Raw genomic sequence first — 26,488 nt, 5'->3', positions numbered from 1 at the left:
CCACATCAAAACTACAAATGATTTTCAAAGCTGGTAAATCAGTGACAGTCTAGAAACATTAAAGCTTCTAAAAATCAGGCTCTTTTACAGAAACCTAGTCATTGATTAAAATGCCTGCCATTAAGTAAATGCAACGTAAGAGTTCACTCCTTTTTATAGTGTTTTAAAGACAAGAAACAACAGTTCTGCTCATTTTCCTTCCTGCCTGGTACTTTTGGACGCATTATCAAATTTACTGCAGAGTTTTTCAAAATTCAATATGTACAATACAGAACTGAGCTAATGTATTTAAAAGTAAGTGGTATGCCATTCAGCTTTAACCTGGAAGGACAAGATGTAGAAGTTGTGATCAAGATACCTTCAGTTATATTAAACTGGCAATTACCTGGTAGTCATTTGTACATACAGTGAGTATCAGGAATCCTTAGTTTCTTTAAAATGTTGCTGACATCTGCCCCTTAGTTCCTCAATAGCTTACTGTTGCTGGGACCCAGGAGCGTAAATGATACATTTTAATAATCATATTAGTTAAAAGGGATTAAACTTCTCAAAATCAGACATTAAAGATAAGCTTTTTCCTGAGCTTCCTGTCAAGTCTATCCTCAGCACTTACTGACAATTCCAGGTCCTAGAGGAATTATCAAGCTGAGGAGAGCTCTCAGGAGTGTGTGTTTCACAACATACCAGTACAGCCAATATAACCCTGGACACCACAGGGGTTATACAACATCCTAGCTGTGGCCAAATGAGGTTCAGCCCATGGTGTGCAAATCCATAGACTAAGTAAATCATAACCTGTGTTTCACCACAATACACTCAGCATATAGCTAGATAATTGGCATCAAATCTGCTGATCTGATGGTCCTCAGATGTTGATTTGATTATATCAGCTTTGTAAATTTTATAGCTCAAAATGTATTAAAAAGACAAGAACAGTGGTGATTACCCTTTTCTCCAATATTAAGACTGAATTTGAAGAGGGTAAGAGGAGGAAAAATTGTGGGTTTGGATTTGGACAGCCTCCTCTCTACAAGCAGATAACCCTGCTTCAGTATCCTAGGTAGCTGTCCGCTCTCTCATGCCGCTTGCTTGCTGTAGGTGCTTGTAGTAAAAGTCCCTCCCTTGAGTAGGCTGCCAGTAGAATTACACAATTAATAGGAGTTTCGTCCTAATTTTGAATTCTGACTGGCTTCTCGATGGAGCGTGGACTTTCTGCTACCTGATGCACTGCAAGGTCAGCCTGAGAAGAGCTCCTGAGCTCTAGAAAAAGCAAGGGAAATACTGAGAACTGTTGTCAAGTCCAACAGCTTTATATCCACTACAGCATGGATAGAGACCGACAAAATGTGACTGTTGTGTTGGCAGAAGAATCATGTACCAGCAGCAAAGTTCTACTGTAAGAAGCCAGCTTTGTTTATGCACAACTGAAGATATTTAGAGCTTTTACCAGTCAGTAAAGACAGAAACATATTACAGCTTCAATAATCAGCGCTCTATCTGTATGCACATACACATAAACACATATATGCGCATGCACATACACACGTATCAGTTTAGCTTTGTAAGAAATGCTTCACATTTATGTAAGAATGTTTCCCCATATATATGCATGTTTCTTTAGAAACTAAACAGATGATGAATAATACAGCCTGTGCTATTTATTTTATGCTGCTCCCACACCTTTTGTCAGTATGCAGCAGAATGTTTTGAATATAACAGATTATAGACGTTCCTAAGAATAGGAATCAATAGATTTTGGATGCTTAGAAGGGAACAGAAGTAAGACAGTGAAATAAATGAATTAGCTGTAAATGTCTGTGAAACAGATAATTCACCCACAAAACAGTTAAAAATATTTGATATCCAGGCTTTGAAGTGAACACAAGAAGTTTTAACAACTTAATTAATTTCTTCCCAAAATCTGATCTCTCCAGAGAATGCTACTGGGTCAATTACATTTAATTCATGTTTTAAAAGCTCGCTTCCCTTTTGCTTTTCTACTCTGAATGCTTGCTATATATTTTTCAGCTGAAAAATAATTCATGGTATTCTGTGAAAGGTATGACGAGTATGAACATATGAAGTATGGAAATTTGATAGGTATGGGGCTTTATAAACAAAACCTATATTAATTACTCCCCCCTGCAATTTCTAATCAACTAATGAGGGGAGGTAAGTATTCTAACATAGCTTTGACTTTTACAATTGCTCCTGTACCTTCAGTGTATGACGAACATTTAAAAAACATGAACGGAAAAAAAGTCAGCATTTTATGAGTTTGCACCTAAAACCAGATTAGAATCTTAAGCCAGTAAATTCTTAAAATCCTTTGAAGTCCTCACATGAGATTCTGTGAACTTAAATTCATTTTAAATTCATAGCTAAAACAAGGTTCCAGACTTTACTTCAGGACAAAAACTCTCCAAAAGATTTTTGCTTGGGATTTTTCAGATATTCTTTGTATAGAGACTTAGTTCTGTGATAAGTAAGCTGGAGCTTCAGGTTAAGACAACATTATGCAATGTTGATTTTTAAATTTCATGTTAGGGATTGTAACACCGCTTCTCCCCTCCCCCAATAAGTAACAGGGATTCCAAATTCAGTTTTCACCCTGCTTTCCCTAATAAGTCTAAATGAATCAGAACGTGTAAAACAAACATGCAGTACTTCCCTAGCACAAGTAAAGCAGTCACAGCTGAAATACAGAAGGAAACGGGGAAGTCAAACTTTCACAGAGCTTAATGAGGCAAGGTACTAGTACCTCTGTGGGGAGGTAAGTAAATCAGGTGATTACTCAAACACATCTCACACTGAGGTCTGGCAATTTATGGAAGATGAATTTTAAGATTAAATTTGTAATGATAGGTATAACACTCTATTTGGAGCCTTGAATTATCTAAACCATTTCACAGTATTCAAGTTACGTAAAATTAATTAGTACAATATTGTATTAAAGCTATTTCCTTTTTTCAATTCACCAAAGTGCACAAAAAGCAGTTTGTAAATAATGTCTTTATGGAAGAAAAATAAAATATGAAAAGAAGGTTTGATGTTGCTGCTGTTTTTCATATGATTTCATACCAATTTCAGCTGGATTATTGCATGACTGAAATTGCAGACTTAAGTACTTGGTTGGGAATGATAATGAATAAGCAGGTAAGAGTACTAAACAGTTAATAAGCAACTCTTTAATTGAAAAGACATAAGAAACTCTCATCAAGAAACTGAGAAAAGGAAAGATCAGCAGAAAGAACAATTCATATACTGTAGTGAAAAAACATACACCAAAGATCTGACTGTTCCTATAGAATGGCTATTGCAAACCACTTATTAGCACTGAATATGGGATGGATTATATTACAGCACCTCTCAGATATTATTTAAAGTTTTCAGCAGTGAATGCATCAGAAAACCAAAAGCACAGAAGACTAAAAAAAAACCCCAAATCCTCCTGGCATATTTGCTAGCATTAAACCTTATGCAATACAAACTGATGTCTCTAAAATCTGTCAACATTACAGATTCAGAAACATTTGTGATGTATTCTGAACACCACCACTTTTCCTATGACACTGAGTATCGTCACTGATAAGCCTGATGCTACTGAATTTTAACCAGTGCCCCTTCAAAAAAGAACTCTAGTAAAAGCAGAAAAAAACCCTACAGAAAGCAACCAAACTGGAGTCTTAGAAGAAATTCTGCCATGGAAGATGGCAATGGACTTTCCATTTCTAGATAAACACAGCACTATCTCAGCCAGCAACATTACATCTTCCTGATTTACATTACCTTCCTTGTCCAGTGAGATCTTGAAATGGGAATAGGAGGCTTGTAACTAGTCACAAGTGGAAAGTGTGAGAGCTGCTCGGTTTATTGGGGGTGGTGGGTGTTTAAGGAATGCTAGCTACAGCACTAGCATACGCTACTCCAATCATCTCCACAGAGCTGTCTGATCTCTTTTTTTTCTGGTATTCACAGTTTCCTTCAGCCTACGGTCCCGTTATCTTACATGCATTCAAAGCAAAAATCCAGTTACCATCTCAGAGGTCAACTTACACTCTTCTCTCTTGCACGAACTCCAAATTGACATTCTGTTCAGAGAGAGACAGATTTTCAACAGCAACCGGGGAAAGGTAAACAAGAATGTTCCCTCTGGTATGAAGCAAATGTAGCTTCAACCCTCTCCAAATGTTCTGGCTCTGTCAAAGAGCATCCACACAGACTAAGTGGGAGGAAATTGTCTAAAGAAGATAGATGAAGGCCCAATAAGTACCTGAAGTTGCTAGAGAGGGCAGAAAGATGTATCTGGGAAATTGGGAGGATTTTTTATCAGAAAGATATTACAAAACCATAATATGGTTGGATGGCCTTGGTTTAGAAGGAAGACCAACCTGCTCAGGACAGCCATTTGAGCTGTATAGTTACAGCTACCTGGGAAGGAGTCAAGGGTTATAATATGCACAGTCTTTTGCAGGCAGATACGAGCTTATTTTGCATGAGCTGACTAGAAGCCATTCTGCTATGACAGCATACCATTGAGCACTTGCTTCAAAGTAGTGTGTATTAGATCAGGCAACATACCATTCTCATGTGGCCCCAAGTCCTCAGGCTGACACAGGGTGCAGGCTATAGAAACTCACAGCAGTTTGCAAATGGGCATACACATACACTCACAGAAAAAAAAAATAAAAAGAAGAAGAAAGATTTCAAGACCAATGTGCAACGAATCCCCCAACTGTGAGGTAGGAAGAAGAGAGGTTTGAAGGATCAGGGATAGGTATCAGTCCCTGAGAAGAGGCTGGGAAAAATTAACATGAAGACAGAGCTTATGGTGTGGGCAGACCAACACCGGACATGCTCATTCAGCGGAAGGGCATCATTAAGCCCCAGATTTATAATGGACACTTTTTCACTTCTTTCAGAGGCAGCTCTTTAACTGACATAGGTTGAACATTGGAAGTGTGAGACATGTAACATGGTACAGGTCCTTCTGGAATGACTTTCGTCATTTTTAAAAACTTTTTTTTGAGCAATTTTTTTCTAGAGATTTCAGTGCAACGCAACACAATTATACTATCAACCTCTTTTCAAAATCAGTTCAACTCTGGTACAAATACCTAGCTTCAGTCACATATATCAACAGGTGATATTCACATACACATACCTGCATTTAAACCCAATATAACTATATTTGCAATACGCTAGTTATTACTTTTTATCTTTCATTCTCTTCCAATCACATACAAACCGTCAACAGTAACTATTGGTTTTTCCTATAAACTTTTCACGTATTACTTATGAAAGGGAGACACTTAATTTGATGAAACAGCACAAAGACAAAAAGGTGCTTGCTATAGATATGTAAAAAAAAATTGCTATTTTACTTTGCCTCCTATCATTGTATGTTTTATTTAGCTCTTTGAAGGATATCTGGTTTGGATGCAGCATACAACATAGACTGTATTACTGATACATACTATTCACCTAACAATTTTCCTGTGATGTATGTAAAAATATTAACAGAATCTGTAATACGCAATGAGAAAAAAAAAATCACTGCTTAAAAGAACTTGCCTAATATGCTACAATATTTCAACAAAATGATATTCAGAAATTGCTATGACTCAAGTCTTAGTGAGGTTTTGTCAGAACTGAAACTCTTCTTACTCATCCTATTTTCATTCTCAGCAATTTTTAGGAATGCATAGATCATATTGCACATATTTATATAAGTGTACCTTGGTGTTGCATATACAAGTTTGGTATACAAATATAAACATACTTGTTAAGGATCTATTTAAGTATTCTAGTTGCACAATGTTAAATTGGTTGGTCTCTTATTGAAATCCATTTCTCACCTTCACAGAGCAGAAAAAATATATTTTAAGTATTTATCATAACTCCAGCAATGGCATCTGGAACCTGTAAGTCTTGTGAGCATCATGCTTACTTTTTGCACTGATTAAATTGGGTGTAATAGTGAGAACATACTGACTTCACTTAAGTAACTGGGGAAATGAGGTACACGTACAAGATGAAAAACACAATATACAAGCTCAGATGAGAAGACTGGTCAAAGCTGCTAAGGAAAGAAAAATGGAAAACCCACAGCAACTCTTCTAGATTGTCTTCTAAATAGCTTGAAGCTTGTTTTCTAATTAATTTCCAACTTTAAATTTACAGCACTGAGAGTCATCGTGTCTGCTGACGCATAAACCAATTATTTACTATACAGATGCCTAAGAATGAGAAATGCCAATTCAAGCCAAAGCGAGATGATTAAGGCAAAGCAAATGTTTTGCAGTACTCACCTTAGGCACCCAGTGGCATTGCGCAGCACCTGTGATGAATGGAGTTGTATTTTATGATCATCCTGGAGTGGAGAGTTTTCCCATCCAGAGTGAGGAATGATCACTGCATTGGTCAACACCGCGAGGGCATCCTGGATGATTGGCATTTTCAGTGCATCACAGGAGGATAGATTCCAGAGAACTCCTACAAAAAACCCCAAATAACTAATAATTAATATTCCTGAAAAAATATTGACTACTTTTCATTTCATAAAACACCAGCAAAACATTTCACAACATGGGAGTGCTTACTAAAGCTGTTTCTGTCAAGAAAAAATACCCCTACAATTTATGGGACTGAATGACACCCTCACATTTTTGCAGTGCAAATAAGACTTTGAAGACACAAGTAATCACAGCAACACTGGAAATTTTTGAGAACTAAACCTAAAAAATGAGCAGCTGGTTATGATCTCGGCCTGTTTAGGCTGTGAACCACATGTGGAATGAAGAACTATTACATACTTTTTTTTTAAGGGCTGGACTTCAGACCTCTGTCTTCTAAATGAAAATAATAAAAACCAACAGCAGAAAATAGGTCCTGATTTACGCTGTCATGTTGATAGATATGCAATTAGAGAACAAAACCACAACCCTGTGATCTTCACTGTAATGAAAGTAACTGTCTAGGGTAGTTGGTACTACAAGCAAAAAGACTTCCTCCACAACCTGATATGGTAGTATGGTAGTATGGTATTATCCCAGCCTTCAACAACTCATTTTTTATTTTGCAAATATTTTACTACTCAAAGTTACAGAATACTACCAGTTTTGCACAGAAACAACCAGCTTAATTGTGCAACTTACAAGAAGATTTACTGGAATTAAAACCAAAATCCTTCTGTTAAAATTCATCATGTGCTAAAGAAAAGGAAGAGCAATCAAAAGCCAAAGCTTTCTGAGCATAGTTGCAAGGATCAGGGCCACTGCCGATGTGCCACACAGAAAGCAGGCAAGACATTGTTAGGGGCAAAAGAGACCATGATTTTCATTTCCTTTTGCATATCTGTGTATTTGCTGGAACAGTACATTTGATTTCTGTGTTGTGCCAAAACCCTGCTGCTGCTGGGCAGCAGTGCTGCCCTAGTGCTGCTCCTAGTGTTGGGGGAAGGCCGAGGACAGCACACTGCTCTGAAGAAGAAGTGGCCTTTATTCTAGCCGAATGCCCTCCCAAGAATAGCTGGAAGAGCAAGCCTACCTCTTCCTCCCCTCCCCTTGCCAACATATGTCCTCTCCTCTAGAGTTCAGCCCTGCTCCTTGTTACTTTTCTTCCTGTACTGACAGTAGCCTGGGCACACACTAACCCTGAGCGGCAAAACTGAGTTTTGCTTTTACGGCTACCAAACCTTGAACCAACACAGAGAATCACAGAATTGTAGAATGGCTAGGGTTGGGAAGGGCCTTAAGATCATCTAGTTCCAGCCCTCACTAGACCGTGTCACCCAAGGCTCTGTCTAACCTGGACTTGAACACTGTCAGGTATGGAGCATTAGCATCATTATATACATGAGGTTACAAATATGAACACTATGAAAAAACAAAGCGAGTGGTTGTGGGAGGAAACTGCTAAAGACCTTGTGAACATTGACTCAGACATTTATAAATATAAGCAGCAAGAACACCACTTGCTCAAGGCTTTCTTTAGCATTCTGTGTTTTGAAGGAGGTGTAATTAACAGGAATGAATCTACATTTTTGGGTTTCCCTTTAAAATCAATTACCTCTATGGGGAGACTGTTTCAGTTATACAATTTCATGTTTTAATTATTTTATATGGAACTGTATGCAGACAGTTATGCATTTTAATGTGAAAATTTTGCTTAGCATACTAATAAAAAACCCAAACCACCTTAAAATAATCTGTATGTGGTAAACAGGCAGAAACTGACAGACTTTAGCTACATACCAAAGAAAAGAAAAAAGGCAGAAGTAAGAATAGTGTTCATATTTTCATTTAAGAAGTAGTGCTTTAAAGAAAAAAAATCTTTGAATTCTGTTCTAAATACCTTTATGAAAAACAAAGACCTTTATAAAAATATTAGATTATAAAGATTATATAGATTATAAAGATATTTATAATTGCTTTTCCATGATCTGCTCTTTGTGAGCTTTATTGACACATCTACTATTCCTGAAATACTAGTATTTTGGTGGGTTTAGTCAGTATAAACAACAATGTGGCTGCTTTGTTTTGTTTTTTTTTTTTACATTTATCCAGACAGGTGTAACTGATGTGCATGGTATAAAAGCAGAGAATCTGAATGCGAAACTTTTCCTTCAAGGTCCAATCTAATTCTTAAGCAAGACAGTGTGTTACTCTTTGTGAAGAAGTCCCACTGTGGAAGTGAAGCAGAAAAGAGTGCTTTAATGGCAACAAAAGAGTATTTTGGGTTTCAAGAACTACTCATAAACTGGAAAAGATGAAAAAAACCCACAAAAGAAGCAAACATAACAGCTCTGCCTAGAAAAATACTTCAAAATGTGTCTGTCTACTCTGTTTTCTATTTGCTCTAAGTTCTTGCTAATTAAAAGTAAACTCGCATAAGCATTGTGATTAGTTGCTATTCAGTGACACTTGAGATGCCCAGAAATAGTCTTCAAGCCTTTTTTCTCTGTTTAAAATCCACTTGACACTGCACATGAGCTTTTGCTCAATAAAATGCCATAGAAATGGGTGAGGTCCAAATTCAAATAAACCCCTACATACTCACCCATGAGCCAAAAAGTGGGGTCTGTTTTCATTAACTGAAAATTAAACCTTCCCAGTAAGAGGATGAAGCATTCATCAGACCACATTAGCTGTTCTACCTTCTCCTAAAATGAGCCTAAACCAAGGCAGAATCAAGCAAAACAGCACTGCCCAGTAAGCCAGAAACTGTCTTTGAAGTTTCTGCACCTACACACAGTTTTAAGGAGTAAGATAATCTTTCACACTAGAATGTTTTACCTAATTTTAAGTCTTTGAATACTACCAACCACATTAATGGAAACAACAATTTTATTCTGACAAGCTGTAATTTATTCTCACAAGTAGTGGAGTCTGTCACTTGCTGAGGCTGGCATTTTAAGTGCTCCTTGTACCCTTCCTTAATTAAAGATTTGCAATTATGAAAGGGCACTGTCAATTCACTTCCCATTACTTTTGCTGAGCACAACCTGGAGACAGATTTATGTGGGGTCTAAGAAGATGATACATTGTCTTGTCTTTGCAAGGGAAAGTGGTAAAAACCACAACCAACCTTTTACCTGAGGCACATTCAATTATGAAGCTGCCTCTTCTACACAAGACTCTGAATATATTTTCCAAGCATGTACGCACTAAGACTGTTGTAAGGATCTGGTCACTGAGATGATTTGCCACCTTTACTCTGAAAGCCCTGACTGCATTGGGTTTGAGCAAGTCTGGAACAGCCTCAGAAGTGCCTTGACTGCCCCCTAAATCATTTGTGTGTCATCAGCTGCCCACAGGGAGGTAAGGGATAGGACTCAGCACACCAGTGATTCATCACAAACAGTGGAACCCATCCTACTGTGTATGTATTGGTAGAGAGCTGCTGATCCAAAAAATCAACAGTTTAGTATCCACAGACTGACTTTTGGGAGAGAAGGGAAACAAGGACCTCATCAGATCAGTGTTGAATACCTCTTAATCAACTGTGTTCACAGTATCTTATCTCTTCCTTGTTTTTAAGGTTGTGAGGCATTCAGAGTGGACATTTTGTCTCCCCAGTTGCCAACCACTTTAGGTTTTGTTGGATGCTTTGTAGAAAAATACCTACACCAGACTGATCATGTTTATTCGCAGGTTAAAATTTCTCACCCTTACATATCACAAACTAAAGCACATGGGAAAATCTCTTGCAATCTCATTTTGAGTTGAGAACTAATGAGAAACTGGTACTGAAAGCACTTATCTGGTTTGGGTTTGTTTTTGGAGTCTCAGTACCAGTTTTGCAGATATGAGAGGATGGACTCTTAAGAGTAATCTACAGAAATGCTCACTATGGAGATCTCGCTGTACCACGTTATTTCTTCTGGAGTAGCTTATCAGAGCACACACATCTACTATGTTCAACAGGTCATTTAATGCACTAAATGTAAATCTTTTCTAAAAAGGCTTTTCACTGATCAAATTTAAAACAATCAAGTTTAAAAACTGGTTATAAATTTTGAAAACCATTACAATCAAACTTGTCAAAGACATAACTACAGACACAGTTCCTAAGAAAACCACACACAGATCTTAGTAAAGGCAATTTAAGTTTGCTGCCACTGGAAGAGGGAATGGAGAGAACAGAGAACCAGGCAAACTTCAATTTCTTTTTCTCTTAGCCAAAGTCCAGAAGATTGAAGACAAGACCAACCCTTTTAAAAGTGGGCTGAAGAGCTGTTACTACTCCTTAGCACACACAGGTTATCCACCATGCTTTCAGCTTAGAAACAACATTCCTTTTTACATAAATGAATTTAAGCTATTATAATACATACTACATCACTTACGCTAAAGAAACAAAGCAAAACATCCAAAAAATTCAAAGTAACTCAATTTACTGGAGCAGTCTGAGCCAAAACCCCATCATCTCTGAATCAAGTTAGAGCTCAAACTCATTCTGATTAAACTCTTCACTGTATTTTTTAGCCAGTGTTTTACTAAGAATTGGTACTCACACATTTGCATCTATAGTCAGATATAACTAAAGACCTGCTGAGCCACATGCTACTCTTATTCCATTCAAAGTTAAGAAAGTAGAGATCATACACTTTGATGCAAAAAATATCACCCTAGAGAAAGCATGTGTTATATCAGGGGAGTCTAAACAATTATGCAGTGTATGATTTAATGCTACCACAAATTATGACTTTTATATCTACAAACAAGCCTCTATGAACAAATTAAAAGTATAAGCAGAAACCAAGAAACTGGAAAAGTCAGCTTTTTCAAAAAGCATTGCCCCATCACACTGCCACTATGTATTTTATTTTTCTTACTGTGCTGCAAAAGACGTTACTTTGCCAAATAAATTAGAGGCTAAAAGGACTGTAAGTAAACAAATCTTACTGGGAGAAACAAGACCGATTCTTTCCAATTTGGTATGTTTAAGTCAACCTGCAATTTATATGAAGATTATGCTTATTCAGTATTCTTGTAAAAATAAAAATCTAAAAGCCTTCCAACTCATTTAGGCTTTTCTTTCTCATCTTAATTTAATAGTTTGGTTCTGGACTGATGCAGAATGCCATTTGGTAGTGCTGGAGGAATGCAAGCCAGGAGGAGTTGGAAGGCTTTTTTTTGCTTATATGCTAAAGGCACACAGGTATTACGGGGAGTTTCCCTTATGAACATGACAATTAAGATTGAAATCTGAGAGCTAAATACTACGCACAGAGCACAAGGGATCTTTTGCTGAAGTCCTCAAGAAAAGCATCTTCTACCCCAAGCTCTCAAGTGCTAGAAAAGTAATTTGCTGGCTCTTACTGCAGCTTTGATGCTCGGAGCCCCTTGCAATTGTAACGCTGCTCTGCAGAGCTGGATCTGTTCCCTGGCAGTAGGGTGTGGGCTCCTGATGTATTACAGCAGCTCTGTTGTAAAGATGCTGAAGACCAACCACAGCATTTCTTAATACAAAGTGCAATAAGACTTCACACCCAGCTCAGCTGTCAAGGTGAAGAACTGGTCTGCGTAATAGACTTTCTGTAGGAAACAAGTGGCTGATTTGAATTCTGGCACCTGAGTAATTCTCAGTTCTAAAGACAGCTCCTTAAATGCACACTGTAAAAATAAGTTTAAAATTGGCATACCAGAAGGTAAATTTCACCAATTTTCTTGAAATATTTTTTCTTCTAGTTACTGAATGAATAATCTCTATGCAGTTTCCTGTAATTCTCTTATTTACATGCACAGAGAGGTTTTCTATCTGTGTATAAGATGACCCATGGAAAGTGCAAGCTGATAAAAGCTGGGTTGCAGTAAAAGTCATAAGCAGGCAGGAGTTTAAGAAACAGTAATTAAAGTTACAGCCAGACAATTTTTTTTCCCTTTGGAGACACTCAGAGCCTTAGAAATCAAAAACTTCCACAGAGAATAACTACAAACACAGACTGATGCTGCCTACATGAAGTACATGACTACATATAATAGAGAAAATAAAAACATTTCCTCTGAATAGCTAAGTCTTTGTCAATTATTGCTCCTTTAATTCCAAAATTACGTCTAAGATCTTACTAAAACAAAAAGGAGGAGTCAATTTTAATACTGCATGCAAACAAATTCTGTCCAAATGCTATTGCATTAACTGGAAAAGTCTGTATTCTTCTCACAGGAGTGAATTTTGACCTAACATTGCTTCTGTCTCTCTGATGTACACTTTAAAATAACGTGTAACTGTGGAAGGGAAGAACTGCCAGTCAAAAATGTTAGACAGTTATTAGCTTTAATGTTAGACAGCAGAGGAATTACTACAAGAGCTGATTCAATTACTGTGGAAGGACCAGCGGTTCCTGCTTAACTTGTCTTCCTAACTGATGAAATGAAACTGGTCCCATGGAACACAGAAGCCAAACCTAAAGTAATTAATTCTAAGTGAGAGAAACACAGGGAAAAAACAAATCAACTGTTTTCAAACAAAATTTCATCCTAAGAAATGACTAATGGTAGTCCCGTTCCCAATTAAATACTTTATTAGTAAACAAGGATACATATATGAATGAAACCATTTTTTTTTTCCAATGCTTACTCATGTATTTTACTGAATAATTTTTTCTAGCACACAAAATAAAGACAGCACTGAAAATAAGATTATTTGGAAAGTAAAAAGGGAAGTTGGTCTCTCAACCTATATGCAAAAGCAGTGGCCACAGTAAAAAAAGTGATTTTATTATCAATATCCATTTTCAAGAAGGGGAAAATGGATGACCCGGGGAATTACAGACCAGTCAGTCTCACCTCTGTGCCTGACAAAATCTTGGAGCAGATTCTCCTGGAAGGCATGCTAAGGCACATGAAAAACAAGGAGGTGGTTGGTGACAGCCAGCATGGCTTCACTAAGGGGAAATCCTGCCTGACCAATTTGGTGGCCTTCTAGGATGGGGCTACGGAACTGATGGACAGGGGTAGAGTAGTTGACGTCATCTGCCTGGACTTGTGCAAAGCGTTCGACACTGTCCCACATGACATCCTTGTCTCTAAATTGGAGAGACATCAATTTGATGGGTGGACCACTCGGTGGATAAAGAACTGGCTGGATGGCCGCACACAAAGAGTTGTGGTCAATGGCTCGATGTCCGGCTGGAGACCAGTAACGAGTGGTGTCCCTCAGGGATCGGTGTTGGGACCGGTCTTGTTCAACATCTTTGTCAGTGACATGGACAGTGGGATTGAGTGCGCCCTCAGCAAGTTTGCCGATGACACCAAGCTGTGTGGCTCGGTTGATATGCTGGAGGGAAGGGATGCCATCCAGAGGGACCTTGACAAGCTTGTGAGGTGGGCTGATGCCAACCTGATGAAGTTTAACCATGTCAAGTGCTCCATCCCTGGCAGTGTTCAAGGCCAGGTTGGACAGAGCCCTTGGGTGGCATGGTTTAGTGTGAGGTGTCCCTGCCCATGGCAGGGGGATTGGAACTTGATGATCTTAATGTCCTTTCCAACCCTAACTATTCTATGATTATGAAGTGAAAATATTTCAGCAGATCTTCAAACTTTCATTTTGCAAATAAAAAAGTGAAATACACAGATCTTTTTCTAAACGAAAACTATTTTCATAATAAAATGCAAGTATTTTGTTTTGCAAATGGCAAACATTTCAAACTAGAGAGTTTGAAATGTTTTCAACTGCAAGTGTTTTAATAGTCTATCACTTGGGCAGGGAGATCAAAATTACATGCCCAGCTGATTTTTACCAAAGGATTACTACTTGCTAAAAAAGTTCAATACAGCTGTTATGTCAAGCCATATGCTGCAACAGATGTCCCCTATTTATCACTCCAGATTGCCTTGTTTGGTATTTCCTCTTGAACTTAGATTTCACCAAAATAAAAAAAAGCAAAACAAGAAAACACCCCAAGATCATTTATATAGTGTATCAAAAAGCAAGTTATGAAATCGGTTTCATTGCCATATGACTCAAGACACCTTGAATGAGTTTTCCATAGAAGATGCATCTCACTGATTGTACAAGAGAAAAATAGTTATTTCCCATTTAGATTTAGAAGTTCATGTGATTCATTCATGGGCATGATCCCAGTGGCAGGGAGAAAAGGAGAGCAAAAAGGGACCACTTTGGGTTTCGTGCTGGGGCTGAGCGTAGTAAATTCAAGACAAGTGAGTGGGAATATGCTTGGGAATCATTTTAGCAGTTTAGGAAGCGCCTCTTTTAAAACCTCTCTGTATTTAACAAGGAGCAACAGGGTTTGAAGTAGTTAATCTGATAATTCAGGAAAAGTTGAGAATGCCTTCATGAATACAACAAATCATACCAGTGGTTTTGCACATTTTCAGAGCCAAAATAGTGACAGCATATTGAGAGAGGGGGAAGAGACTGTTTTGTAATTAGACAGTAAATTGCAATAGATTTTGTATACAATGATTCAGTTGAACTGTCAATATTGTTCACGTAACTGTTATTTGATAAGACAGCATCATTTCTGAAGCAAGATTGCACAATTTATTGAATTACTTTCAGATTTGCCATTATATGAGCCATAAATAGGATGTGTTTTGAATGGCTCTGGAATTTCTTGAAGATGTCATAGCCTACATGTTGGAAATCAGTTTCCCAGCAACTTACGAGTGTAAGCTGTATGGCCTCTTTGCTTCCTGGTTTGCAAAGAAAATGGCTGTGAAGATCTGGTGTCTCAGGTAAGTGATTACAAAATGGATTCACAGGAAGGCTTTCCAAACTGCCAATTAATTCCTGCTCTTAATTTGTTTGGAAATCACTTCCATATTTTTAGATATGATGATGATGCTTCCTGTGGGTGATGATAAAATCTAAAATTTAAATTTTGCCAGACTGCAGAATCATGCCATAAAGTACAATGGTGCTCCTTTTATATGGCTGTCCCTTGTTACAACACATCCACTGCCTGTGAAATGCCAGCTAATTAGTCTGGAGACGAGCAAACAGATATTTAAAGTATTTTCTAAAAATTATGGTGATGCAATAGTGATTTTCAAAGACTCTCTGTAAAACCTTAAAGTAACTGATTACCAGGGTGAGAAAAGCAGAGTAGCCTTGCAGCCAAACAACCATGCCATTACCATTGCTAGAAACAGGACAGAGGGTTAGTACTACCTCAGTGAGATCTCCGAAGTTGAGTTACTTGAAGTTGTGTTGGGGCACTTGGCTCTTTGGCTTGACTAACTCTAGCAACCACTTCTGCAGACCAGGTGGCTTCACTTGTTTTGCTTTGCTTAGCTTTGCATAATTGTGTGGCATAAGCTTAATTCTATCAAGGCAGCAGTAACAAGCGAGTTTTCCTGTATTCAACAAATCCTTGGTTTCCTTTTTTCCCCGTAACAAGATCTTAAATGCAACAGGAAGGAAACATAAACTAGTGTAGGAAAAGTCTGAGCTGTGTTATGAAATTCTTGGTTTTATGGCAATCTGAGACTTCCAGGAGACCTGACAGTTTGGCATTTTAAATGAAATTCTCACTGGTTCATGAAACTCAGGGCAGAGGTTGAAGAACACCTTGGTTAACAGTATCTCAAGCAACAGGAGGGAGTCAAAGTATTACGTGACCTTTGGGAACTGAAAAGGTTTTTGCACTTGAAGAAAGAAGTACTGAAGAAACTACAGTATGTGATTCCTCATTCAGCCACTGGCTTCAATCCAGAGTAAACAGCTAAGAATTTTCAGCACACAAATAATTTTGTTCATGTTGAAAACAGCTGTTATTTAAAACACCTAATTAGAAGTAAATTAGTACAAAAGATTTAATCAGCTTTTTAAATTGACTGTGCTGGGACATTGTACTTAAAATTACAATCATTTAAAGAAAGAGCAGGAAAGATTTCTAAGAACTCAGACCCTTCAAATCTCCCTTTTTAATGAAAGGCATTGAAAAAATACAAGCAAATTTTAGTGCATAAGCAAGCAAGTTTGAAAATTGTGAATCTGAGACTAAATCTATTATTTTAAAAATAATTAAGATTAAAATTTGTAGGTCACCTGCCTCTGTGCTTGGTAAGTTTCTCGAAACACATGTTTAAGGTTATTACAGATAATTTGTTATCTGAGAGGGGAAACTAAGCAAGAAATAAATGAGTGTCTTTTCTTGTCAAAATCAAAACAAGCATTTCTGAAAACTGTGTTTTGTGCTAGCAGTAATCTATCTGCACACTTAACCTTCCCAATTTCCTTGACTTGACAGGACATAGTGATTGGATGCTGGGGGAGGAAAAGAAGCTAATTCACAGAGCTGCATCTGAAGAGATGTTTGTATACTTTTTGCATTTATTCCATGTCTCCATTTTCTTTAACTACAGAGATGTATGAGCCCCAAATGATGTTTGGCAGTCTTATTTTCTCAGCTAAGCATATACTGAAGCAAATTTACATCAACCTTGCAAGAGCAGTATTAGCATGGTTACGCCATCATGACAATTTCAGCACATAGATGGCTTTTCACCTTGTCTGCTTGAAAACTTTCTGATATCCAGGATATGTAACTGAACCTAAAGCATTTTATATCTTTATAACCTAATTTTCAATTAGTTTAATGATGAAATCCTCTTCTGGGTTCCAAAACAAACCTTCTGTAAGCATTTAAATTCTTACCTATCTTTTTACACTAAATATCAAAAGCTGACAATTAATTAGGTCTCCCACTAGCCAGGCTTCCTTATACTTGCATTGCTCCATGACAAAACTTGAACACAATTACGAAATGGGAAACTCAGTATGATCAAAACTAGAATGATCATAGAATGAACATAGAATGAACCTGCAAAAAAAACCCCAAAACCTAACAACCAAAAACCAAGAGGGTATTTTAAGAATTACATCAAGGTGAAATACTGGAAGAACACAACTCATGGAAGAGTTTGATTCTTGTTTACTTAAGTCTGTGGTAGCGTCACCTCAGTGTGGGATAAAACAGCCTTTACTCAATTTCAAATTGAATTTCCAAAGAGCAATAGGGTTACAAATAGTTACCACCTCTAAATGAATGTTTGTCTCACAATAAAATTTCACATCTGTGTTTACACACTCCAGTTACTAAGCTAATGTCAAGGGCACTTTTGCAGAAAATTATTAAATTGATAAACTGCTTCAAGATCGTAAGTACTAAACAGTCAGCTCTTTGCCATAATACTGTTAAATATGATTTACTATACAAGAAATCACAAGTGTAATATCTTACAAAGTCCAATTAGAAAACGCCATCACAAAGAGCAAACAACAGCAGGCATGTGAATTTGACTTTGGGAACCACCAACAGACGAATCGCTATTGTTTAGAAGTTAAAAATTCCAAAGAACTGGACAGAATTACCGAAAAACTCCACATAAAACTATAATTAGTCTTCCACTGAAGAAGGCCAAAAGGGCCATTTAACCAGAGTACTCCCTTAAACCTGCTTCACACATCACTGCAGGCTCACTAATTTGCAATTACACTGATTAGCAAAGACACTTGCAGGGCTCAAAGGGACCTTCTGGAGTTTCTTGACCGATCTGCCAACAATTTATGCACATACTAATAAGCAGTATGAAATCAAAACAAGCTTTAGACTGCAGTGGTTACTTCAAATCAGATAGATACAAGGAGCACAACATATAATTGCTTTCAGTAACACTGACAGACTATCAATAAGGTTATAAATACCACATTATAAAACATGTGGCATTTATTAAACCAAACAGAAATGTATAACAACTACATAATACCATTGCATAACATGAGGTGACAACAGAGCCAAAACACAAACTGGCCACAGCTGAAATTAAAGACAACATTAATGAATACTGGAATCCCAGATCTGGGAAGTAAATGAAATTTTTTTTCCAGTATGACCTGACAATGGGCCAAATGCCCTTAGACAACCAGTGCTTCTTTGAAAGGAACATCATGTACAAAACGTCTCACGATTTTTTGTGGGAATGGAATATATTTTTTTTGATTCAGTGAATAAATATGTGAACAAAATATATAGAGTCTATGTCTATCTGTCTATCTATCTACATTCAGTATATGTGTACAGTGTCAGATAGTTTATGTTTGGTTGGTTTTTTTTTTTGTTTTTTTTTTTTTTTTTTTTTTGGTAAATGTGATGATTTCATAGTTTATATATTTTCAAAAGACAATAGTTAAATCTCTGACACCTTAATGTCAACCAAAAAAGGCAGCAGGCTGGCTGCCAGCACAGGAAAAATCAATTTCTCCTGTCATTATTTATAGCTATATTTCTTTATCATCATGTGCTTTCTAAAAGTGGATCATTCACTTTTACCTTTCAATCAAATATGGTATATACAGAGTGAAAACAGGTGATACAGTCGTATAAGGGGCCTCTTCACACGGAGCTGTTTCTAATTGAGCTGGCTTATTGTTTGCAGGCAGAAGCTGTGTTTCTAGTTGTGATGGTTTTGTTTACCAAAATGAGAAGAATGGCAGTCTAAAACGTTTTGTCTGAGACAGGTACCCAGTTATCAGAAGGAGCTGATGGAATAAGAAGCAAGTGTAGGCTGAATCTAAAAATAGCTGCTTGACCTCTACCTTCCGCACAAGACATCAATGGGATTCCTGTGTTATCCTTGCTAACACTTTGAATTTTTCATGTCATTTATTTTTCCTGACAGCAAAACAAACAGAAAGAAAGCTAAAATAGAATTTTGTGGAAGAGTTCATAATTAACTCAGGAAAGGCAAGAGAATCAGAAATCAGCCACTCATTGTCATTACTAACAAGTGAAACCATTTTTTTCTACCATCTGCAGGATCTGTGCTAATTTTGTACTGTGTTCTCATCTATTTATATTTATTAGAAAAGTGTTAACATTTAATTATTTTAAAATAGAAGGCTTTTATTTTTTCCCATTAACAGGAGCTACTGTGGGAACTAGCAGCACAGCGCAAGGGCAAAAAGATGGCTAAATTAAGTATGGTGCATCCAACTTATACCAATTTATTTTCATTTACAGACCTATATGAAACACGATATTGTAATTCAGGTTCTCCTAGAGTCTCTGGAAATTACCAAAGGATGTAGGCCATGCTGAAATCTCTATTTCTGTCAGAGTATTTAATTTCTGCCTAAATGTATATACTCACTGGTATACTTCAGTTTATCCAGGTTCCTCTAATAGACAACAGTGACTATGGAAGTGTTTCTGGAAAAATAATCTTTCAGTATCTTCAGAAATATTTCCTGTACATTAACACAATTTAATTTCCTAACAGCCACGCAGCACACTTCCCTAGTGGCTTCTACACGGGAGCTGCTCCAAAACCATTTGCTCCCCATAAAGCCTTGAATCTATCAGTCTGCAATAAGGTTCAGTTTGCACAATCCAAATTTTGAGCACGATAAGCTTTCGCAGTATTAGCCCAAGACCTCTGCTACTGAAGAGGAGAAACATGAGATAAAGGAAGAAATTAAAAACTCAGTTTTGGAGAGATTATGGCAAAAAGAATCTCTGGAAAAGAGGAAAAGCCACAAATCGTGGCGAAGGCAATCCTGAGAAGCAAGGAGCTACCAGGATAGAAAGCAGGGTTAAATACCCTTCCAAAACCAGTCTTGAGATAGCTGGAAATTGAAATTGAAGTCTCCCTAGAGAAAAGCAACATGAAGGAAGAAAATGAGCATGTTTGAGAAATGAACTAATATTATAACTTTCAACTCTGGTGGGTGTGTGCTTCATGGTACTTGGAGCAGGAGGTGAAGAATGCTTCGCTGCTGTTCAGACAAATTGAGCTGCTAAAAGCCTCTTCTGCCCCTATTTCTTCCCTTGCAGCTGAGTGGCTACTCAGAGTGATTCACACCTTTGTCTTGCCAGATTTCTGGACAGGTTATTTAGACTTGACAGACTCAGTTCCCCATCTGTACAACTAAGATAATGACGCTTCCTCACCTTAGAGAAGAGCTCTGAGGACAAATGATGGAAGAGTATTTAGGTGTGGTGATGACAGTGCCTGTACGAATTCCTAAGGCAGGAACTTTATGACCTCTCTAAAAGTAACAAATAAGAACAGTTTTTATGTAGACAGGAAACACAATGAACATGAGATAGAAAGGCTCAAGGTATTACGTTTACGCACTCCTAAACCACACATTTGCCACTATTTTCTCAGTACTTCCTTCAGGCTGTGGTGACACTAGTGAAATAATTACCTTCTTGCCACCTCAACTCAGGAAGGCTGATGGAAACTTTTATTTCCCCTTGTGCCCATCACCAAGCCAAACTTCTTTCTTACTGAGGCAGCTGCTGCAGGAGCTGTCTTTCCTTCCACAGGAAGGACAGACGGAAGGAATTTAACTGGGGTAGCTGTCACACTACAACACTTTGCAAATAAGCAAATGAGAGCTGATTCAGATACGCAATTCCAGCTTGTTCCCTAAGTGATGCAAGATGAGAGGTGCAGCTATGAGCCATGATTTGGAAAAGAGCTTTGCAGAACACTACTGCAACTAGGTTTGCGAGGGTCAATTATTTGCATTCTGAAAGGCACAAACCCCATCCAGGGCAAGCACTGGCCTCCAGAGATGTAGTGGCTATTAAAAACAAAAAAAAAACACCCAACACAAAACCAGGCCCAGGAACATCATCACTGAGTTTGATTCCATTCCTCAGGGTCACCATCTTGCCCTGCTCCCCTTTCATAGGTGTCCAGCACTCCTGATGCTCACCCTCCCTGGAAGCTGCATCTATCTGTATAAAAGCTGGCTACTGCCTACCACTGATGGTCAGGACCTACTCTTCCTGGTAGTAACAGTTTGTGGGCATGCTAGGACACACATCCTTTTTTTCTGTGGTAATTCAGGAAAATTTAACAACATACTATGCAATGGGAGGAACGTAAACTGTAGCCTACTACCTTTTCTTCAAATGACCTAATGACATTATGTGTTCTGTCTATACAGACAGCACGGGAAGTGCCACTGCAACTGCAGAGGTGTAGTGCTGATGTTCATTAGCAGTTTGCCACCTACTACTCAGAATAAATAGGCAGAATGTTCCCTGGAGCTAGGACACAGGCAACATAATCAAGAGACAAACAAGTATGTTGAATCCAAAGCAGTGGTTACACTTTATTAGATGTGTCAGTAATTCTGTCACTCTGCAGGAAGCACCATCCAAGCTCGTGTAACCCAGTATCTCTGGCCCATTAATCCTGCCTAACAAGTATGAGGTGATAGGTGTTGTAACTAAGAAACAAAATTAAATGTAAAAATCTACATTTAATAAGCACCATGCAGTTTATTCAGACACCCTAAAGGAAGGAACCTGGAGTCAACCAAAGGACAATAATCTTATCAACTGTATCCTAAATGAGGCCTGACCCGCAAGGGTAAATAATTTCTGCAGAAGCATAGATGATAATGCGTACTCTAATGCTTCTATGACAGAAAGGAGCACTTTTCTTGCATATTTTAGTAGGAAAATATAATGGAAATACAAGCATTGTAAAACGGGAAAATTAAAAGATCTTAAGACTTTATATTTGTACCATTAAATTAATCACCACACTGATATTAGCACTCAAACAGAATGAAATCACAAAGTGAAAAAAAACCCCAAACCAACTATCTAACTTCTGGTTTTCATTTTAAATAGGATAACTTGGGAGCAAGGGTTAAAAATCTTCAAACATTTCAGGTCGGTGCTGTTTGACAGTATTTCTGAAAACTAAACTAAACAAACCGCTCCACCTTGAATTTCCGAAGGAAGAAAATTCAAACAAATCTTAAAAAGATCAGATATTACTCTATCAAGAAAAGAAACGTACTCTGTGATGATCTGCATACCCTGTGTCTAACAGACATCACAGAGCATGCTACCAAGTTTCAGGAAAAAGCTTTAAGAAGATGACATTGTCCATCTCTCCAACAGCTCCATCTCTCCAATGCTTTTTTCATTTTCCTATCAGAACCATAAGAAAGGCAAACAAACCCTCCCCAAAATCCTCCTTTTCACTATACAGGATATAAAAGAAATGAGCAACAGCTTTTAAGAAAATTCAGTAAAATACATCTTCTGTATGTGCAGCCCTACCAGACAGGAGGGAGAACAGAGAGCAAGCAGGATTCCCACCACAACATATCTGTGTACAAAGCATATCTCCTGCAAGAGCATTCATGGCTAGCCAAGGACAAAGTAACCAGCAACTGTAAGCATAAAACATGCCTACATCTGTAAACTGTCTGCATGATGTTGAATAAACCTATTCATACATTATGTATATCCAAAGGGCTTGAAAGTGTTTTAGTACAGCAAAGAAAGTGATAGAATAAAGAGTTACTGATGGAGCAACTGACATGCAGCACAGAACTGTCCCTGCAGCGGCTATATAGAGCTTGAACAAAATATATTGAAAGATTCAAACCTGTGACCAGTTCTCTGATTTCCAAATCTGTAGTCTTGCGGAGTAACCGTACTAATGCTGGGATACCACCACAGTTTTTCAGAGCAATTTTGTTGTCATCATTTGCCTTCCCATATACCAAGTTTCTCAAAGCTCCACAGGCACTACGGTGGACTTCTGTCATCCGATGGTCCAATAGGTCCACCAGTAATTGTATTCCGCCTTGTCTTCTTATCTGAAATGGGCCAAAGTGATAATCATAAAATTAAGGAACAAACAGAGGTATTATATATGCTACCTAATGTAATTAAGCTGTGGTTTATGCTGGCTATGCATCATCAAAGGTATGCTGGTAGCCCTGCAAAGCTGCTATGTTACAGTGCTTTGATTCCTCCTGTTATTTTTTCAGTGGCAACGTAACTGTACAATGACAAACCTGAACCTCTGAAAAAGCAGCCAAAAGTTAGTCAAGAGTCTTGCCCCATCAAGGTTTCTCACAGTTCAGCAAGGTTTGCCCTGGCAAGGGTTTCTCCTGTGCTGGAGAAACATCAGCTGCTTCAGAGTGTAACACATCATAGGCTAGAGGGAAAACCACAAGACTACAGCAAACAGAGAAAAGCACTTAATGTAATAAAGTTTTCAGGAGTCCTTCCTTTTACATTTAGTTCCTGGGCATGTGAACAGCTACTGTAGAGTCTGTAAGAATTTATATCAACAAAAATAGGAAAAATAAAGATGAAAGGAAAAGGAGGAAGCCTGAAGAAACATAAAGACAATGATCATCACAGAAAGTTTGTTCTATCATGACTGAAGGAGACCCTTAAGTGAGGCAAGAACAGAAGTCTTATTCATTCCTAAATGTAGCCTATGAAAAAAATTTCTAATGCAGTATCTTACACAAAATATCATTGTAGAAAAAGCACATAAGTGTTTGAAGCAAATGATCAAGAAGATCAAGAATACTAAGAACAATTTATTATAAAATCTGTTTGCAAAAAAACCCATCTTTATTGTTTATCTGGCACTACCTGCTCCTCAAACAGTAACTAGTCTTGAATCTCATTTCAAGAAACCATACTGATTGTTAATAATACAAAGAGTACAATGTTTTAGCTTCAAGTAATTTATATAGACATCTCTGTCAGAAAGTTTTTCCATGTGTATTGTTGGCTAAGGTGCAAAGCAAGCCAGATACTTCAACTGACCATTTTACGACCTCTAGTAATATTTTGCCTAGGACAGTAAAACAGAGACAATTAGAGAACATTTTCAAAACTGCAGGGAAAGGTGAAACATTTAATTTCAGAATGAAAGTTTATGATTTGTGAAGTAGTTGTGTTGGGTCACAACAACCCCACGCTACACTACAGGGTTGAGAAAGAGTGGCTGGAAAGCTGCTAGGCAGAAAAGGACCTGGGAATGCTGACTGATGGGCATGAACATGAGCCAGCTTGTGCCCAGGTGGCCAAGAAGGCCAACAGCATCCTGGCCTGTATAAGAAATAGCGTAGCCAGCAGGGCCAGGGCAGTGATCACCCCCTGTACTCTGCACTGGTGACGCCATACCTTGAATGCTGTGTTGAGTTCTGGGCCCCTTACTACAAGAGAGACATTGAGGTGCTGGAATGGGTCCAGAGAAGGGCAACGAAGCTGGTGAAGGATCTGGAGCACAAGTCTTAGGAGGAACAGGTGAGGGACCTGGGGCTGTTTAGTCTGGAGAGGAGAAGGCTCAGAGGGGAACTTATCGCTCTCAGCAACTAACTGAAAGGAGGTTGTAGGGAGGTGGGTTGGTCTCTTTTCTCAGGCACCAAGTGACAGTACAGCAAAAAGTGGCCTCATGTTGCACCAGGGGAGGTTTAGATTGGCTATGAAGAAAAATGTCTTCACCAGAAACATTGGAACAGGCTGCCCAGGGAAGTGGTGGAGTCATCATCCCTGGAAGTATTTAAAAGACATGTAGGTGTGGTGCTTAGAACGTGGTTTAGTGGTGGACTTGGCAGTGCTGGGTTAATGGTTGCACTTCATGATCTTAAAAGTTTTTTCCAACCTAAATGATTTCATGATTCACCGCAAGTAAAGACTTTAAAATGACTCAGCCTTTGAGGTTCCAAAATTGAGCTATCAAAATTACTCACTGATAAAACAGAAGTTCTCTCTTTCTTCTTGAGGTTTGTCTGGCATATTCGTGTTTTCATAATAACAGCAAAATCCAGTAATAGAGCCATTCTGTAGTTAACAAGTGTATATCCTGAGATGTAACAGTATTAAATTAAAATGCTTTAATGTCTATACAGTTACAACACAGCTTTGGACTAAATACCAAAGTCATAGTGTTTAAAGATAAACTAAGATATTCTTCTTTCAATAGGCATTGCTATCAGTATATTATGTAGAACTTTCTGAGCAATATGCAGGTGTAGAAGACTACAGCGGCCAGGTACATGGACAGCCCAGAAATGTGAATGAACATTTGTAAAATATATCAGCTTACGGCAGAAAAGTTCATTAATCTTTTTGAGAGTCTATGCTTCTGCTGCTCAGAGAAACTGTGGCATCTTTCAGCTTAGAAACCAGAAAAAGAGATCAAAAGGTGTTGCAATACATCTCACTGGTCAAAACTTTACCCCAGTGAACAGGATGACTTGCAATGAAATCATCTGCTCCTTTCCAGGCCAGAAAAATTTACTAAGTTTATCAGGGAAAGAGGTAGGTGTGCGTAAGGCCTGTTTGTTTGCTTGGTTTTATAATCTATCACCATTTAATCTTCAGATTAAAAATGCAGTTCTTTCCCTATTAACCAGATTTTCAAGAGCAAGCATAGTACATGAAGAACCACCTACATGACAAAACAGACGACATTTACTGAATCAGACTAGAAACAAAAATTCATGCATAAGTTCTACAAAAGGTGAATCAATCACTGAGCTTCACACTTCAACCTCTGAAAAGAGATGACAACTGATAGAAGAAAGAGCATAGTTGAAAAATTCACAAGTTGTTCTGGTATGATGAGTAATATCAGAAACGACAGAATGAAAACATGCCTGCTGATCTTCATGAATTATATTTTTAAAGCACAATATGCTGAATGAATATTTTAATTGCTTCACTGCTAAAAAAAATATTAAGAATGAGAAACAGTATTAACTTGTAGCAAAAACTGTTGTGCTCCACAGTTCATCTGAAGGTGCCATCTGAAGGTTCATCTAAAGAGGCTTTGCCTCTTTTCTGAGGCACAACATGCATCTGCTGTTTTTCCCACTCTCCCTCTTGGACACAGGCAACTAGCATCTCAGTGGATGCACTCAGGTGACAAGTCTTCTTATCTTCTGCTCATTTCTAAGGGCAGATGTGTGGTTCTGCCCCATTCAGCTGTCATTCTGAGCTGCACCTTCCCTTTCAGTCACGCTATCTGACAGCACACTAGCAGGAAGCTCGTGCAGCAGCTCCTCTCCCAGGCACCTGAAGTAAGCAGCAGACTGAAGGGATTCAAAGATACTTTCTTAAAAGCAAAAGCATGAAATATTCATCTAAAATGCACTTCTGTCTGAAAAAAACATGGGTAATATAACAGAAATGAAATGGCTGTTACATAACGCTTCACCTAACTTGACA

The 26,488-nt window shown here is 38.0% G+C and overlaps 1 protein-coding gene across 1 annotated transcript in view; it reads right to left on the bottom strand.

Moving 5' to 3' along the window:
• The window catches only part of CTNND2 (catenin delta 2), a gene marked incomplete at both ends in the record, with an annotated part of 536,439 nt that overhangs the window by 128,673 nt on the left and 381,278 nt on the right, over positions 1–26,488 (bottom strand). The window contains 2 exons of the mRNA XM_080639304.1: positions 6,312–6,495; positions 22,896–23,109. Of these exons, the coding sequence (XP_080495430.1) occupies positions 6,312–6,495; positions 22,896–23,109 (398 nt within the window). The remainder of the gene's footprint in view (positions 1–6,311; positions 6,496–22,895; positions 23,110–26,488) is intronic.

The sequence above is a fragment of the Psittacula echo genome (assembly GCF_963264785.1).
Source record: "Psittacula echo genome assembly, chromosome: 2".
In the NCBI taxonomy this organism is placed as follows: domain Eukaryota; kingdom Metazoa; phylum Chordata; class Aves; order Psittaciformes; family Psittacidae; genus Psittacula; species Psittacula echo.
This window is presented reverse-complemented; position numbering and strand designations above follow the sequence as displayed.